Raw genomic sequence first — 16,466 nt, 5'->3', positions numbered from 1 at the left:
GCAAAGCCATGAAGTAGTCCCATAAGGCACATGTGAACACAGTGATAGACTGATTTATTTATTCCAAACGATATTCGTTAACTAGTAACGAATAGTAGAGTTAAATATGACTAAATGAATATTCGTTAATAGTTAACGAATGGTTCACAAGGTGAAAATCGAGTCAAACAAGCCTTCTCACATGTGCATTTGTTAGCTATTAAGGATGTATTACACCCTTCCGGCCAGAATTCACGTTTTTACTATTTTTTTGTCAAATTATTAATCAGATTGACGCAAAACAATATACCGTTTTTGCGTTTTATCATTATTGACTGACTCACAAAGTTTCATGGCAGTGCAATCATTTTCCTGCATTTTTTCTAAAGTTTTGTGAATTTCGGAAAAGTTTTAGAAAAAACGCAGGAAAATAATTGCACGATCATGAAATTTCGTGAGTCATTAAGTAATGATAAAACGCAAAAACGGTATATTTTTTCACGTCAATTCGGTCAACAATTGGCCAGAAAATTTCAAAAAACGTGAATTTTAGTGAAAAGGGTGTAATACATTCTTAACGAATGAGCATTTGGTGAGACCGAATAGACTCTCGTCTCCAACCAAATTCATTCGTTAACAATAACTAATCCTTTCTATCAGTGCATATTCATGATTTTTTTTCCATTCATTTTCTTTGTATGTTTACGTCTAAAAAAATGAATAAACCCTCAAATCATTCATCATATTTAATATTCCGGAGAGCCACCCGACTAAGAATCTAATTTTCTTGCAGTTGAAAAATTTACCAGATGTCGACACTCTCTTGAAAAAATTTGGGGATGCTGCCAAAGAGACTTTCAAGGAAGCGCAGGATAGTAAGAAGGATCACATTAGCTCCGTGGCAGATGCTTCAAAGGCCCTTTACAGCCATGGTCTGCAATCATTGGATACTAAAAAAGTGTTTATCAAATCACCTTTTAAATTTGGAAAGAAAGTGATCGACATAATCGCCAACGCCGACAAAGAAGAAGCCGCGGCAGAGCCACCCAAGTTCGACGCTGATATCGAAATTTTCACAGTTAGGAACGACCTTGGAGTAGCTCTTTAGTAATTGTTGTAAAAAACAAAGTAGTATCCTCTGAAAATGTATCCACTAATAATACACCTGAATAATTTTTTGTATAAATAAAAAAAAACTGAATGGATTAATTAATTCTTGATTATTCCACTTTGGGGCATTATTCTCCTTCTCACTCATTCTTCACGTACGAAAAAAATTTAATAGAAAACCCTATCGAATTCGTTAGAAAATTCTATTGAATTTCTATTAATCTTTCTGTTAGTTTTTCGCTGATTCTATTGACATGTTCAATAGAAAAAATTCAGTAGAAAAAGTTAACAGAACTCGATTTGTCTATAGGTATAACTCATTCTTTTCATATATTTTCTATAGAATTTGCTCGAATCAATTTTTCTATTTGTTTTTCATTCTATTTTTCTTTTCTTCTCATCAAGAAAATCAAACGAAAAACACTGAGAAAATTTGAGCCGATGAAATTCTATAGAAAATATCTCAATAGAATAAGTTATATAGAAAAATTGAATTCTATTGACTTTTTCTACTGAATATTTTCTATTGAACATTTCATCGGCCAAAAACTAATAGAACAGTTCAATAGTAATTCAATAGAATTTTCTAACGAATTCGATAGGTTTTTCTATTAAATTTTTTCGTCCGTGTTCTAATCTAGAGTTGAAGATGGTTGGTACTTAAGGATATCCAAGTACTTTGGCTATTTTCTTTCCAGTGAAATGCTTTTCTAATTTTGTTCCTTCTATCGAATCCCATTTCACCCTAAGTTGCCAGACATTTTACAATGATTTTATTATTTAAACTTTGCAGTTCTGAATTTGAATCTCGATATCAAACCGTTAGAAAACATTTTAAAAATCTGAAAAAAATTAGTTTACTTTTGGAGGAAGATTGATAAATTAAATTAAAAATTTCAATTTTGTAAAATTTTCAGCATTTGCTAGTAATAATTTATAAACCATCAATTTTTCACCATAAAAGTCATTTTTTCGCAATCGTAGCAGATTTATTCATATTCAGAATTATACCAGAAGTGGATTTCATCATTAAAAAAAAAAAACGTTTCCGAAAGTTTGAACAAGTCCAATTATTTAGTTATAAACAATGAATGTTTGACAAGGTGATAAGTCTGTGCAAAAGGTAATTTGAATGACGCTGAATATTCATGATTTTTTTCAATTTTTTTTCACACGATTTCATTAACAAATTTGATGATTGAAAATGGTTAAATCTATAGTATGGTCTGTACCAAACTGTAATAGATACTTGGATATCCTTAATATCATTTTTGATACTTTGGCCGTAAGACAGAGCTTCACAGAAAAATAATTTTTCTAGCTCGGCCGCCTTCGCCTTGGGCTGCATAAACTAATATTCTCCAGAACAATTTCTTTACACGGAGCGAAACATTCAATAAAAATTACGTATCTTTTCCGTAATTCCGGAGCGCAATGTGGTTGTAAAATTGAAATGTGGTTGAAAAATTATTATACCATCACTTAAATTTTCTGAATCCATTCCGTAATCGGTGAGCATGTGAGTTCCGTAATTTTTACTGAACATTTCTCTTCGTGTAGATTTAATGACTAGTTTATGAAACCATTGACAATCAAAACTACTATATTTCATTATTCTTCGGATAAAATTTCCGACAATTTCCGTAGATTTTTTGTAATATCTGCTTGAAAAGTTTATTTTTTGGTTCAGTTCAGTTGACCGCTATGAGCGTTTCCCTCACAAAAATTTTTACTCCATAGGAAATATGCTTAAAAAGTGCAAATATTTTGCTGACATATTTAAAATGCCTCAATTAACTTTTATAGTGGAGTCGGGTGATGATATAAAAGTCGTCTATCGGTCAGGGTTGAGTAGAACGAAAATATTTTCTTCCGCTCGGCCGAAATTTTTCACGTATTACGGGTATGGGACTCGTGCCGCTGAACCCCGAACAGCCTCGCCTGTGGCGATATTTGGCTCTATTCTTACAAAATCCGATGAGGGATTCCACAGAACTGTCCCTGGAGAACTGTGCCTCTACTTTAGTCTATCCTCTTTGAAGGATTCCCTTAAGGATAATCTGGCGAGGAGGAAATGTAGGAGGTGAGGTGGAGGGTTTCTATTGTTTTCCTGCAGAAAACCAATCGCTGAACAAAAAAGTTTTTCCCATTCGGATTCAAAATTCAGGCAATATTAGGGAGTATCTCCGGTTAAAAATTATTTTTGGAGCTAATGAATTTTATTTGGATCTGTTTCACGCATTGAATGGTTTTCAGATTGTTTTTTTTTTTTAATAAATGAAAAAATAGTAATCCATGCGAAAAAGTGGCAATATCGTCGTTATTTCCCGCACGAAGTATATCAAGTTCAGAGGTTGTGCGTAATGTAAATTCTCGTGCACTCGAAATTTACCTCACACACGATCTTGAAATTTATGTATTCCGCACAAATAACTATTTTTGTCATAAGACCGGAATAGCGATTCTCGTCACAAGGCCGCAATAGCGATTCTTGTCACAAGGCCGAAATAGTATATTTCGTCATTAGGCCGAAAAAAAACTTTGCTGGCGAATATGAGTTTGCAATCATGTGAGCTAGAAAAGTTTTTTTAGGCTGTATGACGAACAATATTTTTTGTTAAAACGGCTGTAAGCAGCGATTCGTCCGCGTAGCGTCCGTGAAATGCTGCCTTACGGCGGGAATGACAAAAAAAACTTTTCTGACAAGTGTGAGAGTTGCAGACCGAGGCGAAGCCGAGGAATGCAATCACACGACTCTGAAACAATATTTTTCCGGCCTGTTGCGATGGGGTTTTTTACTCGTGTGGCGTTGGCCTCCGAGCCGTAGGCGAGGACTGGCCAACCACACGAGTAAAAAAACCCCATCGCAACAGCCCAGGAACAATATTTTTCTGTAGTGATTTTCAAGTTTTCGAGTTTGGGAAGTATGTAATACCAATTCCCAGACGAGAAATCGTGACAAGCAGTGCAGAAAAGTTGTTTTCAGCGGAATGACGAACATAATTTTTCTTTACAATATCTATAAAACTTCGTTTTACGGACAGTGTGATGTAAAAATCCAAATACTTTACACACACTGCACCTCCGAAAAGTGAACTCAGCAGGTATTACAAAAAATAGGATAGGAATAGGACACGTGTGCACGAAAAAATGGAATTTTACGCACTATAGTAACACAATATAGTATATTTCACGGGGTAGTTCAAGTATTATGTGAGCAAATTTTTTAACAATTGTACCTCCTCCCTCTATGTTAGCAATATCCCTATATTGACAACACGCACTGTCAGAAATCCTGACCCCCCCCCCAACCTATGCTTACTTAATACTTAAATGTCCTCTATGTACAAGATTTCTTGAATAATAGTATATTGTGCATCAAGGGCGGAAAGTCAAGACTTTCTGCCCGAGGTGCACATGCGATTTTTTAACACGCCTTCAAAGGAAAGTTTGTATTTTGCTCGTTGATGAGCGGAAGGCAAGTGAGTACTTTCCACCCGAAGGTGGAAAGTCTTGACTTTCCGCCCTTGATGCACAATATACTATAATTGTTCAAGATGATGATTACGTACGACCAGGACAAGAATTACATTTCAATGGCAATAAGGTGGGATCTATTGATAAATTTGATCAATGCCAACTGCCTTAAACTATAGATTGGCGAAAGAGGAGTCTGAAGGAGACTGCCCAAAAGTGGAAAGATCAAGAATCATTATCTCATTCAGTTTTCTTTTATTATCACAGTAAATTAATCAGATGTATTGCTATCGGAGGATTTGTCTAGATGCCGACAATACCTTTCCATTTTTTTACAATAATTGTTCATCAGATGTTTTAAGTTCCTCCATAGTGGGGAGAACTTCGGCATCATTGTCGGGGTTCTGCAGCTGACCCTTTCCCTCCTTGTTGGCGATTATCTCGATGACTTTTTTTCCGAATTTGAAAGGTGCTTTGAGGAATACTTTTTTAGTATCTGCCGATTGCAAGGTATGACTGTAAACGGCCTTTCCAACTTCCAACATGGAATCAACGTGATCCTGCATGGCCTTCTGCTTTTCCTTGAAACTCTCGTTGGCAGCATCTCCAACTTTTTTAAAGAATTCACTGGGATCTGGTAGTTTCTTTAACTGTAGAAAAATCCGATTCTCAGGCGACGGACTCATTAGAATATCAATTGTGATTGGCAATTTGAGCGTTTATTATTCTTGCGTTCAATGTGACTATTCAGTTGTAAGAATTCTTGCGCATAAATAGTTCCCAAAAGCCTTTAACAAGCGCATTACATACTATTCTCAAAATAAGCTTCAATTGAGAGTTTAAACATATAAAAATGCACTACACTATTAGAAATTTTCCGAAATTTCATGGAAAATATGGTAGTAATTCTCATGAGTGATATAGTATCCGATTTAGGGGAAAAATGGTTATCAAATTTCAAGTTTTAGGTAGAATTCAAGGAAACACGCACGAAAAAATTTACTAGAAAAACCTATCGAATTCGTTAGAAAATTCTATTGAATTTCTATTAAACTTTCTATTAGTTATTGGTTGATTCTATTGACATGTTCAATAGAAAAAATTCAATAGAAAAAGTTCACAGAATTCGATTTTTCTATGTAACTTATTCTTTTCAGATATTTTCTATAGAATTTGATCGACTCAAATTTTCTAAGTTTTTTTCATTCTATTTTTCTTTTCTTTTCACCAAGAAAATCAAACGAAAAAACTTAGAAAATTTGAGCCGCGGAAATTGTATAGAAAATATCTCAATAGAATAAGTCATATCGAAAAATTGAATTCTATTGACTTTTTCTACTGAATATTTTCTATTGAACACTTCAATAGAATCGGCCAAGAACTAATAGGACAGTTCAATAGAAATTCAATAGAATTTTCTGACGAATTCGATAGGTTTTTCTATTAAATTTTTTCGTCTGTAAACTATCAATATTCTAGTGAAGTTTAGGTAGAAATTCATAACAAATTCTTTAAAATGATCGGGTATTTCCCGATAACTTCGTCGCATACAAACCAATATGTCAAGTTTCGCAGGTTAAAAAAACGCGAGCGCTTGTGCGAGGGATTTTTCCTGCGAAACTTGACGCATTCGTTTGTATGCAGGGAAGCTTGAGAGAAATACTCCGATTCATTTTCATGGTCGAGGGGTACTTGTCGGATTATTTTTCTCAATCGGATTTTGGTCAGAGTACAGTGGAGAACATCAGGAGGTGAATGAAGGGAGATTTGAACAAATTATATTAATAGAATAACCTGATTTCCTTAGACTGTTAAATACAAGATTCGATCTGAAATGAACCGAAAAAATGAAGAGCCACTGCGAAATATTCAGGTAAAAAAATGGAGAGCTACTGTAAAATATTCAAAAGCTGGGAGGAAATATCTCAAATAAAACTGTCGGGTAGCCTCAAATATTGCATTCTGATTGGTAAAAATCCGATTTGGGAAAAATAATCAAAAATTATTAGTAGTAATACCCCGAGAGCTTCAAAATGATCGGGTATTTCCCGATAGCTTCGTTGCAAACAAACGAGAGTGTCAAGTTTTGTAGGTTTGAAATAACCTACATGATTTTCCTACAAAATTTGACACGATCGTTTGTTTGCAGGGAAGGTTGAGGGAAAAACCAACTCATTTTGACTTTCTTGATGACTTTCTTTCACTCCACAGGATAATATTTGACAGTTATTTGGTTAGAGAAACAATTGCAGAGATAAAGGGAAATTATCAAAAGCTAGGGGGAAATAACCGCTGTAATTTTAATTGGGAAGTACTTCATGTTATTGAATACTGAACTCTGATTTACCCAGGAAAGGCCAGATCCGATGACCAAAAATAATCAGTTATAATACCCCGAGACCTTCAAAATTATCGGAATATTTCCCGATAGCTTCGTTGCAAACAAATGAAAGTGTCAAGTTTTGCAGGCTAAAAACGAAAAAAAATTGTCCAGGGGGATTTTTCTGCAAAACTTGACACTTTTGTTTGTTTGCAGGGAAGCTTGAGGGAAATATTGCGATTAATTTTGAAGGTCGAGGGGTATTCGGCGGAGAATTTTCCGGGACTGGATTTTGTCCAAGCGGAGCGTAATATTCGAGGGCTTCTTCCAGCAAAATATCCAATTGGTTAGAAATAAATGAAGAGCTACTATGCAATTATCAGATGCAATTTCCAGAAGCTAGTGTGCAATTTCCGAAAAAATTTGATAACAAAAGAGTATCGTGACCTCGAATACTGCGGTGTGATTGGCTAAAATCCAGTCCCGGAAAATTCTCAGTTGAATACCATGTTGACTGTATAAAATAAGTCAATTAGTGTCATTCTGTTGGCCGAAATTCGGATGGGAAAAATTCTCGTATGTAATACCACAAGAGCTTCAAAATTATCAGGGATTTCCGGATGGATTCGTTTGTATGCAGGAAAAGTTGAGGGAAATACCTGATTAATTTTGAAGCTCGAGTAGTGTTCGGAAGAGAATTTTTCCATCCAAATCACGGCCAAGAGAATCGCACTATGAGTCAAAATCCATCCGTCAGTTCCAATGAGAGCTTACTCGACCAGGAAATTTTTAGTTTTTCATATATATATATCAACATGAAAAATTACCAGTGGAATTATCAAAAATTATCAGCTGAATACGGTCGAAATAATCAATAGTTTTTTCTCTCTGCGTATGATAGGAAATTATAAAAATTGATGTATAAGGATAAGAATAAAATCACAAACTCAGATAATACCAGGATTTTCTCTCAAATAAGAAATAATCTCCGGAAATAATAGTATTCTTGAATTTTCTTACATCCAATTTCGGTGCTGCCTGGACAACAACACAGGCAAGAAGTGTAATACACAATACTTTGTAAACCATTTTGGTCTGCTACTTGGAATCTTCTCTTTGATGAATAGCCGTTGACTGATGAATAAGACAATCATATTGCCTATTTATATCAAAATTTGACGAAGTTTACGTGATGTAGAGTACATTTGAACAAATATTACGCAAACATTGCTGACAAAGTTAAAACAATCCCATTTCTTCCAGCTTGCATTAAACTAGATCAATCGGGTCACGTTAGTGGAGAGAGGTGATTTGTACCTGTGTTTTATTATATTTGGATAGTTGTGACTGAATAATAGTGTGAATCTCTGATAAACGATTATGAGGCGTTCTTTCATTGTCAACCGAATGGAAAAGCATAACCACGATTGAAACCCCCGCATCGTTAACTTCACGTTTTTCTTTTTATGTTTATATTAGGCCACCAGAAAGTATTTCATGGCTAACATTTTAATTTTGCTTTCTTCTAACACACCAATCATTGCATCATTTCACTACGTGGAAATGATAACAAAGTTGAAATATGCTTACATAGAGATCAGAAAATGCTTCAGCCTTCAATTTAATTGCCACTTTATGGCAGCCAAGAAATTCTCAAAAGTGGATATTCCAAAGTAGTTCAAGAAGTCATTCACTACTTTGAGGCGAGACCACGGTGAAATTTAAAAGTGTTCTCTTGGTCTTATGAGCGATTGGACGACTTTTGTATATGAGAGGATATATGGCGTGCTAAATGAAAAAGGTCGTATTAACTAGTTTTGGGATTTTTCGGTCAACGAAGTGGAAAAAGGTCGTATAAACCTAATCTAGGGAGCATGGGGAACTGAGCCTCGCCAACCCTGGGCTCATACAGGCTTGTTCTTATCGTCAGCCTATGTAATTCTTACCTGGGCCAGGCCAATTACTGGACGGTTAAAGGAAATTCGAGTTTCGTGGTAGGATCTAAAATAATAGAATCCCCTAAATGGGGATATGATGGCTTCCATACATTCAGGAATATTTTAATTAGCAGAAAAAAATTATTTAAAGTGGAAATAACAAAACAAAGAATAAGTAAATTGAGAAATAGTTGAATGTAGCCGAAGCCCCCAATTTCTGGACGACTGAGTCATATTTTTTATTATTTATTAAATGTTGATCAATAGAAAAAAATAATTGATCACGTGATTATACACAAGCGATATTATGGAGAGGTGAAATAATTAATACAATTTTTATTTTATTTCTGGAATATTCAATGCAAGTTGAAATCGTCCAGAAACTAACCCCCGTCCAGAAATTGACCTGTTTACCCTATCTACGGCCTGTAGATAGCCTGTAGGGCAATCTCTATATACCGCATCCACCCAACACGCGAGCTTCCAGTACTATTTCAACCTCATTAGCACAATGCTTGCGCAATATTTATCCATATGTGGCCTACATCATGCCCGATTTTGAAGAAAATATAAATAGTCTCACGATTGTTTCATCTGTCAGTTGACAGTTACTACCCGGAAGATTTCAAGGAGCAGAGAAAAATTATGTATAAAGAATTATTTATTATACTTCTTGCCTGTACTTTTGTTCAGGTCATACCGAAACCTCACGTAAGAACATTGAAAACTATTCCAGAATTCCGTAAAGATATTTCCCCTTGATAATATTATTGTCAATAACGCTTAAAAATTCTAATATTTTGATATTTTTGGAGGATGTCGTTATTATTTTCGGGGAGACATTATTTTCAAGCAGGGATTCGAACTGATCCGACAGACGGCATGTAATCTTTACTTTTTGCGTTATTAGCCTTCTTGCTTTTTTTATTTGTACCCATTCAATTAGTAGTAATAAGGTTCTGAATGGATCCGTAGCAAATCCCTATCCTATGACAGACATACAATCGCAACCCCATTCTACAGGGTATCTACCGGGAGATACAGAAAATTCATTCTTCGGTTTGACCTTCCACAATTCAGTAGCGAAGCGGTAAGCCGGGTTAAGTCGATTTTGAGTATTGGCCAGTTATTGACGAATATCTCGGAATTTAAAAGAGATAGCAAAATTTTTGTCATGACCTTTTTTGTAGAGCTCATTAAGGGTTATAAAAAAGATCCTGCAAAAAATTTTGCTATCTCTCTTAGATTTCGAGATATTTATCAAAAACTGGTCAAAAGTCAAAACCGACTTAACCCGATTTACTGCTTCGCTACTGAATTGAGAATTAAGTTTCGCTTTTATCCAGTAAGTCCGGATAATCTAAACGACCCTGCAGGGGTCGTTTAGAACATGTTTTTCGAAAATAATCAGGTAATATAAAATTATATGACCTTTTAAGTCAGCTCCATGTGTCATGTCATTTTTCGAGAAAAACGTTTTTAACATCAATTGTTCAGATCCAAAAAGTATTGAATCGATCACCCTGACCCCTTTGTCTCAAAATCTGAGGGACCGATTGAGCTAAAATTTTGCATAGGAGTCCATAAACAATACTGATTATGGGCCAAAATTTCCGATTTTTCACTATTCTTTTACACTGTTAATTTTTTTTGTAAAATTATGCAATAGTTGTACTTGAATTTTCAATGTTATGAATTTGAATTCAATTTAAGTTCAAATTATTCATGGAATCTCTTATTCAGGTTAGAAATTCAGGATAATTGGGCTTTCTATGTTAGATTATCACTGATATTTCAATGACATCTAGAATTTTCAAATTAATTGCGGAAATTTTGAAGATCACATCCAAATGAATTTTCAGTGGACTGAAATTCCAGGGAAATTGTTACTTGAATTTTCAAATTATTTCATAATTTTCATCATCATGTGGACTTGAAAATTGCAATTCCATTGAATATTTCAGAATTTAACTGATTTTTCAATGACAAAATACATAAAAATTTCGTGTGAATGAGTGATTGTTAAAAATTTCAAGATTTTTTACTTGAAATTTCAGGAGTAATTTTCTAACAGTGTAGTTCTTTTTTTGTCATGTTTTATACACAATTTCCCAAAATTTTGCACACACATACGGGCAAATACACAGACATTTTCTAAAAACATCATATCTCGACGTTTCATAACATTCTAAGTTGCCTTCCACGAAAAATAGAAAATCACAAAATCCATCGATTACAACGCTTTCAATCGGAAGTAAAAACACCAAGATAATGACCGTAATTAAAAAAAAAATTGAGTACCCGCCCCAGAAATTTTACCCTGTCGTAACGCGCTAAAATTTGTCGCCTTCGCAACTGAATTTCCTCGTGATCGATAAAATATACTCGTTTTAGCACAGACCACAGCTATTTTTCAATTTTTTTCTCCATCGAATAAGTCAATTTACTGACTGCAAACATATTTTTATGAATCTCTAAATGAGAAATCATTATTTTTTATTTTTAGAAGCTACCAGCTCACGGCGAATTATTCCAAAAAATTGGAGAAGCTGCCTTCGAGGTTCTCAAGGAGAAAGAAAAAAGCGTCAGGGATAAATTCAACTCCATGGTCGTGACCGGGAAAGCCATCTATAACGCTAGTAGACAATCGCTAAATACTACATTAACAATTGCCAAATTACCTTTCCGATTCGCATCAAAATTGTTCGGAAAAGGCACCAAAAATTCAGAAGAGCCTACGAGCGAGAAACCAGGAGAGACTTCAAACGAGATCCCGATCGAGCAACCAGTGAAGCTTACAAACGGGGTGCCTATAAACCCATCAGAGAAACCCATAGACGAAGTGTCGACCAAGGAGCCGGAGAAGCCTACGAATGAAATTTCGGTCAAACAGCCAGAGAAGCTTATAAACGAGGTGCCAGGTAATCAGCCAGAGAAAACCACGAACGAAGTATCGGTCAAATTACCAGAAAATCCCACAAATAAACTGCCGGCCAAGCTTCCAAAGAAGCCCATAACGGAGGTTCCGTCCAAACAATCGAAGAAGCCCATAAACGAAGGGCCGCCCAAACGGCCAGAGAAGCCCACAAAGGAGCTTCCGGCCAAGCAGCTAGAGAAGGTTACAAACAGAGGGCCGACCAAAAAGCCAGAGAAGCCCACAAACAAAGAGCCGGCCAAAAACCCAGAGAAGCCCACAAACGAGGTACCAAGGAAACAACCAAAGAAGCCGGCAAATAATGTGCCGGCCGAGAAGCCAGAGAGGCCAAAGAAGGAAACTCCTGCCAAGCAACAAGAAAAGCTCCCAAACGCAGTTCCGATCAAGCAGGCGGAGAAGCCCACTAACAAGGTGCCGGCCAACCAGTCGGAGAAGCTTGCAAACGAGAATCTGACCAAACACCCATTGAAGCCATCGAACGAGATTCCGGCCAGGCAGCCAGAAAAGCTTACAAACAAGATTCTGGCGAAACGACCAGCGAAGCCTACAAAGGAGCTGCCAGTTAAGCAGCTAGAAAACGCGACAAACGAATTACCGGCCAAGCAGTTAGCGAAGCCTGTACATGTCAGCCACGAGGTTCCGGCTGAGGAGCCAGAGAAGCCTACAAACGAGGTTCCGACCAAGGAACCAGAGAAACCTACAAATGAGGTTCCGACCGAGAAACCGGAGAAGCTTACAAATGAGGTTCCGACCAAGGAATCACAGAAGTCTACAAATAAGGTTCCGGCCGCGAAACCGGAGAAGCCTACAAATGAGGTTCCGCCAGAGGAACCGGAGAGGCCTACAAACGAGGTTCCGGCCAAGGAACCAGTGAAACCTACACATAAGGTTCCGGCCGCAAAACCGGAGAAGCCTACAAATGAGGTTTCGCCTGAGGAACCGGAGAGGCCAACAAACGAGGTTCCGGCAGAGGAACCCGCAGTCGCCAATACTAGTTGGGAAATTGCCGATCTTATTGATGGAGAATTCATAACGGACGAATCTGATGCTGACTTGCTGTATTTACTTTTTTCAAAATTTACGCAACAACAGTAGAGATAGATTCGAATAATTTGTTGTGATAATGAAAAAAAAAAAACAAAATTGCTTGATCAGTGTTTAATTTTTCGCTTGGCTGCTCACAATACTGACATTTGGGACGGTCATATCGGAACTGATAATGTTCTTATCGCTATATAAATTCTATTTTTTTACATCCAAATGAATTAGACATTTTAATTTTTTGACAGAGTTGTTTTAGCATTAATCAAAATGAAAGGAAATCGGCGTGCGCTAATATACCATTTTCAAAAATTGTTTTTCATAGAGCAGTATTTGAGGCATTTATTCAGGATGTTCCATTCTAGCAAACGAACACAGAACAATCTTAGTTATATTGATAATTTGGAAAATTTCACGATATGACGACGGATAATTGGCCATTGACACAATTGAAGAAATGTATTCCACCAAATCAATAAATAAAATTTTTTATTTTCTAGTCTACTACTTTGCGTTTAAATCTAACATATTTACTATTGGTTACACATTGGCATCATGTTCTGTTTTTTACCAGATGAATTGAAAAAGTAAACTCGGAGTAAATTACTCGGTTGTTTTGACGTATTATACCATGCACTTGGCGTGTCATTTTTTTTGGACAGTTAAAGGTGAAATATCTACTCAACGTACATTACACGGATGCGATTCCCCATTTTGATTTTATAATTTTGAGGACCCCTCTAGCCGGTTATATGCACGGAGGAACCCCAAACTCACTCCCTTTCAACAGGAAGCAAGAAGAAAGGTTATCATAGTAGGTAAACGTGTAAAATTATGTCACTGGAAATCAGTGATAAAATCACTGAAGATTGGTGACAAAATCACTGAATTTTAGAATTTTGCAATCACTGGATTTTACAAACGCGAATCCCTAAAGTGACCGAAAATTGTTCCCGAGAGAGGAAAGTAACACGGATGAAGAAATCGTATAGAAAATTTCTATACGGATAGCGTATAAGAATTCTATAGGATTTCCGTATATGATATTCGGATATTTCTATATGTCGCAACTCCATACGAAATGGTTCTATATATGTGACAGTGGGTAGCATAGGATCAAACCTGCAGAAATCGTATAGAAATAATTTGTATAAAAAATATCCGAATATCATATATGAAAATCTTATAGAAATTCTATACGCAATCCGTATAGAAAATTTCTATACGATTTTTTCAATCCTGAACTACTGACTGAGTACTGAGTAAAGTACTGACTTTCGCCCTTGAGTGGAAAGCAATCAGTACTTTCCGCTCTAGAGTGGAAAATTGCTCCCTCACTTTTGGAAAAAAATAGTATATTTCCCACCAAGGGAGGGAAAATAAAGGAGTCGTGCCCACTCACGACTCCTTTATTTCCTGTAAGCAGGTGGGTAAAGGTCCTTTATTTTACCTCCCGGTACCTTGTGGAGGTATCCCATAATATATATCAAGAGTCGCACGATAGTCGTACTATTTTCAGCGACCGAAAAAATTCAAAATTTATCTTGGTTGCCATTTAACATAGGAGGCATTACACACATATCTTCCGACTATTATTCGTTCTCATTAAATTCTATGACTACGTGATGTGTGCAAGGCAACCTTGAGAGAAACCAGACACAACGGGTTCACCGGGAGTTTATTTAGCCTAAATCAACAGAACTTTCTCAGCCCACATGGAAAAAATATATACACAGAAATATATGTCCCTTATCTCCGTTTATATGTGGTATACTTTCCGGCAAAAAATGCAGTATACAAGACGGATATAATATTGACCCCGATTTAATAACTAATTTAATAACCAATGTCTCATCAACTTGTAGAAACAAATATCATATTCGTTGACAGTCATGAAGGAAAATTTCAATAATCGACTATGAAATAGTTCGTCCAGAGTAAGGAGCGGTTCAATATCTGCCCCAGGATATAATCTTTTGGTTTGATGATAATTCCTCAGATCATTGTTTGAAATTTAATGAAATAGCTTAATAATAGAGCATGATTTTCCTTAATCCATATTTAGGAATGAACATTGACCGGAGTGGAAGTTTGAATCAAGCTAGAGGCAGCCTGGAATGAAAAATGAGACGCTCGTTCCATCTAAATCTTATCAAAATGCTACGCATGCTCTGTTGTCTCAATATTAGAGCCATTCGGATCCGGTCGGGGTTTAAGGTGCTTCGTATGAAAAATCAAAATAGTTTTAAAAAATTTAAACATTCATGGGATAAATTTCTATGTATTCTGCACCATTGCAAATTTTTCCGTATTTTTTCTAGATCAGGTCCTCAAGAAAAAAATTATGAAATTTGAATGTTTTCGTAACTCCTCCAGCCATCAGGCTTAGGTTACCTCGCACCCAGAAAAAGGTTTATTTGAATAAAATAAAAATCTTTATTCGAAGTTTTTCACTTATTTCAAGAATATTTCTGTTACAAGTGAATAAACTTGTTTACTTGTTTCACGATAAAGAATTTAACTAGATCAAATGAACGAATTATTTATTTCAAACATGATATATTTCATAATTAGGCACACAAGAGTATACAAGCTGATGTCAGTACCTTGTTTACAAATTGTGAGGAAATATAGAATGGATAATCAGTAATTCAATGACATAAGAATTATGAAATTACGATAATAAATTTTTGAATAGTGGGCGTTAGAATTTTTCAATGATTTAGCCAATAACATTATGGTAGACTCCCGCCATGCTGCCATGATTGACTTTTCAATCTAGTAAACAAGATTTAATGTACTTTATGCCACTCATGCCTGAAACAGGCTGGATTACACACTCGACGCTTCGCGTCTCGTGTCTAATTCAGCCGGTTTCAGGCTTCGTGACATAAAATTTTGTTCAGTACTTGTTCGGAAATTCTGTCCTTAACGTGTGTGGTTACATCACTCGCCTTCGGCTCATGCTGTAAACCCCACACACGTTAAAGACGAAATTGCCCCACACGTGCTGAAATATACTATTATCCACTCATTTCGTTATATTTTTTTCCTGTCATTTGACAGTTGTTGATAGCAGGTTAGGTTGCAGCGTGAGCGGTACAGACAGCGGAGTGAGCGATATGGGAACCGCACCGAGCGTTATTACCCGACAGCGGGTAATACCGCTCAATCGGCTCTCACTTTCGTTTTTCATTTATTTTACAAATTTGGACTTGAGTTAAGTCTCTGCACTTCAGAAATAACACCTTGAATAGTTAAACAAGAAATTAAAATAATTGTTCACATTCCGGGTTGAGGTTTAAGATCCGAAATTTGGGATATTTCCTTAGGTGAGCGGTACAGGGCTATCCTCCCCTATGTCATGAATAAAAACTTCATTTGAATCAAATAAAGGTTTATTATCAATAGATCGGGCAACCTGAGTAGAATTCCTACTCGGGAAAAAGATGAAAAATATGACTGATACTCAGTCAACACAGAGGCCACTTCCAGTCTGGTGGGCAATCTTGTTTAATTATAGGTGCAGGTACTTCCTCGGCGGAGGAAATACCCCCGACAATAATAGCAATTACCAAGAATGAAATTTTCAGGAGCGGCATGACTCAGCTTTACAATTACAACTGTCGAATTTTGAAAACTTACTCGCACTATTGAAGTTGGTATG

At 36.2% G+C, this 16,466-nt stretch overlaps 1 protein-coding gene across 1 annotated transcript; it reads left to right on the top strand.

The window, feature by feature from the left end:
- The first annotated feature begins 11,094 nt into the window (after positions 1-11,094).
- Positions 11,095-12,853, top strand: LOC107045615 (proteoglycan 4-like). The gene is made up of 2 exons (XM_015267940.1): positions 11,095-11,100; positions 11,330-12,853. Exons 1-2 carry the CDS (start codon positions 11,095-11,097, stop codon positions 12,851-12,853), a joined length of 1,530 nt encoding a protein of 509 aa, XP_015123426.1.
- Positions 12,854-16,466: the final 3,613 nt, after the last annotated feature.

The sequence above is a fragment of the Diachasma alloeum genome, unplaced genomic scaffold (genome assembly GCF_001412515.2).
Source record: "Diachasma alloeum isolate Michigan unplaced genomic scaffold, Dall2.0 Dall_scaffold_00181, whole genome shotgun sequence".
Lineage (NCBI taxonomy): Eukaryota > Metazoa > Arthropoda > Insecta > Hymenoptera > Braconidae > Diachasma > Diachasma alloeum.
Note: the sequence above shows the minus strand (reverse complement) of the source record. Positions and strands in the feature narration are given on the sequence as shown.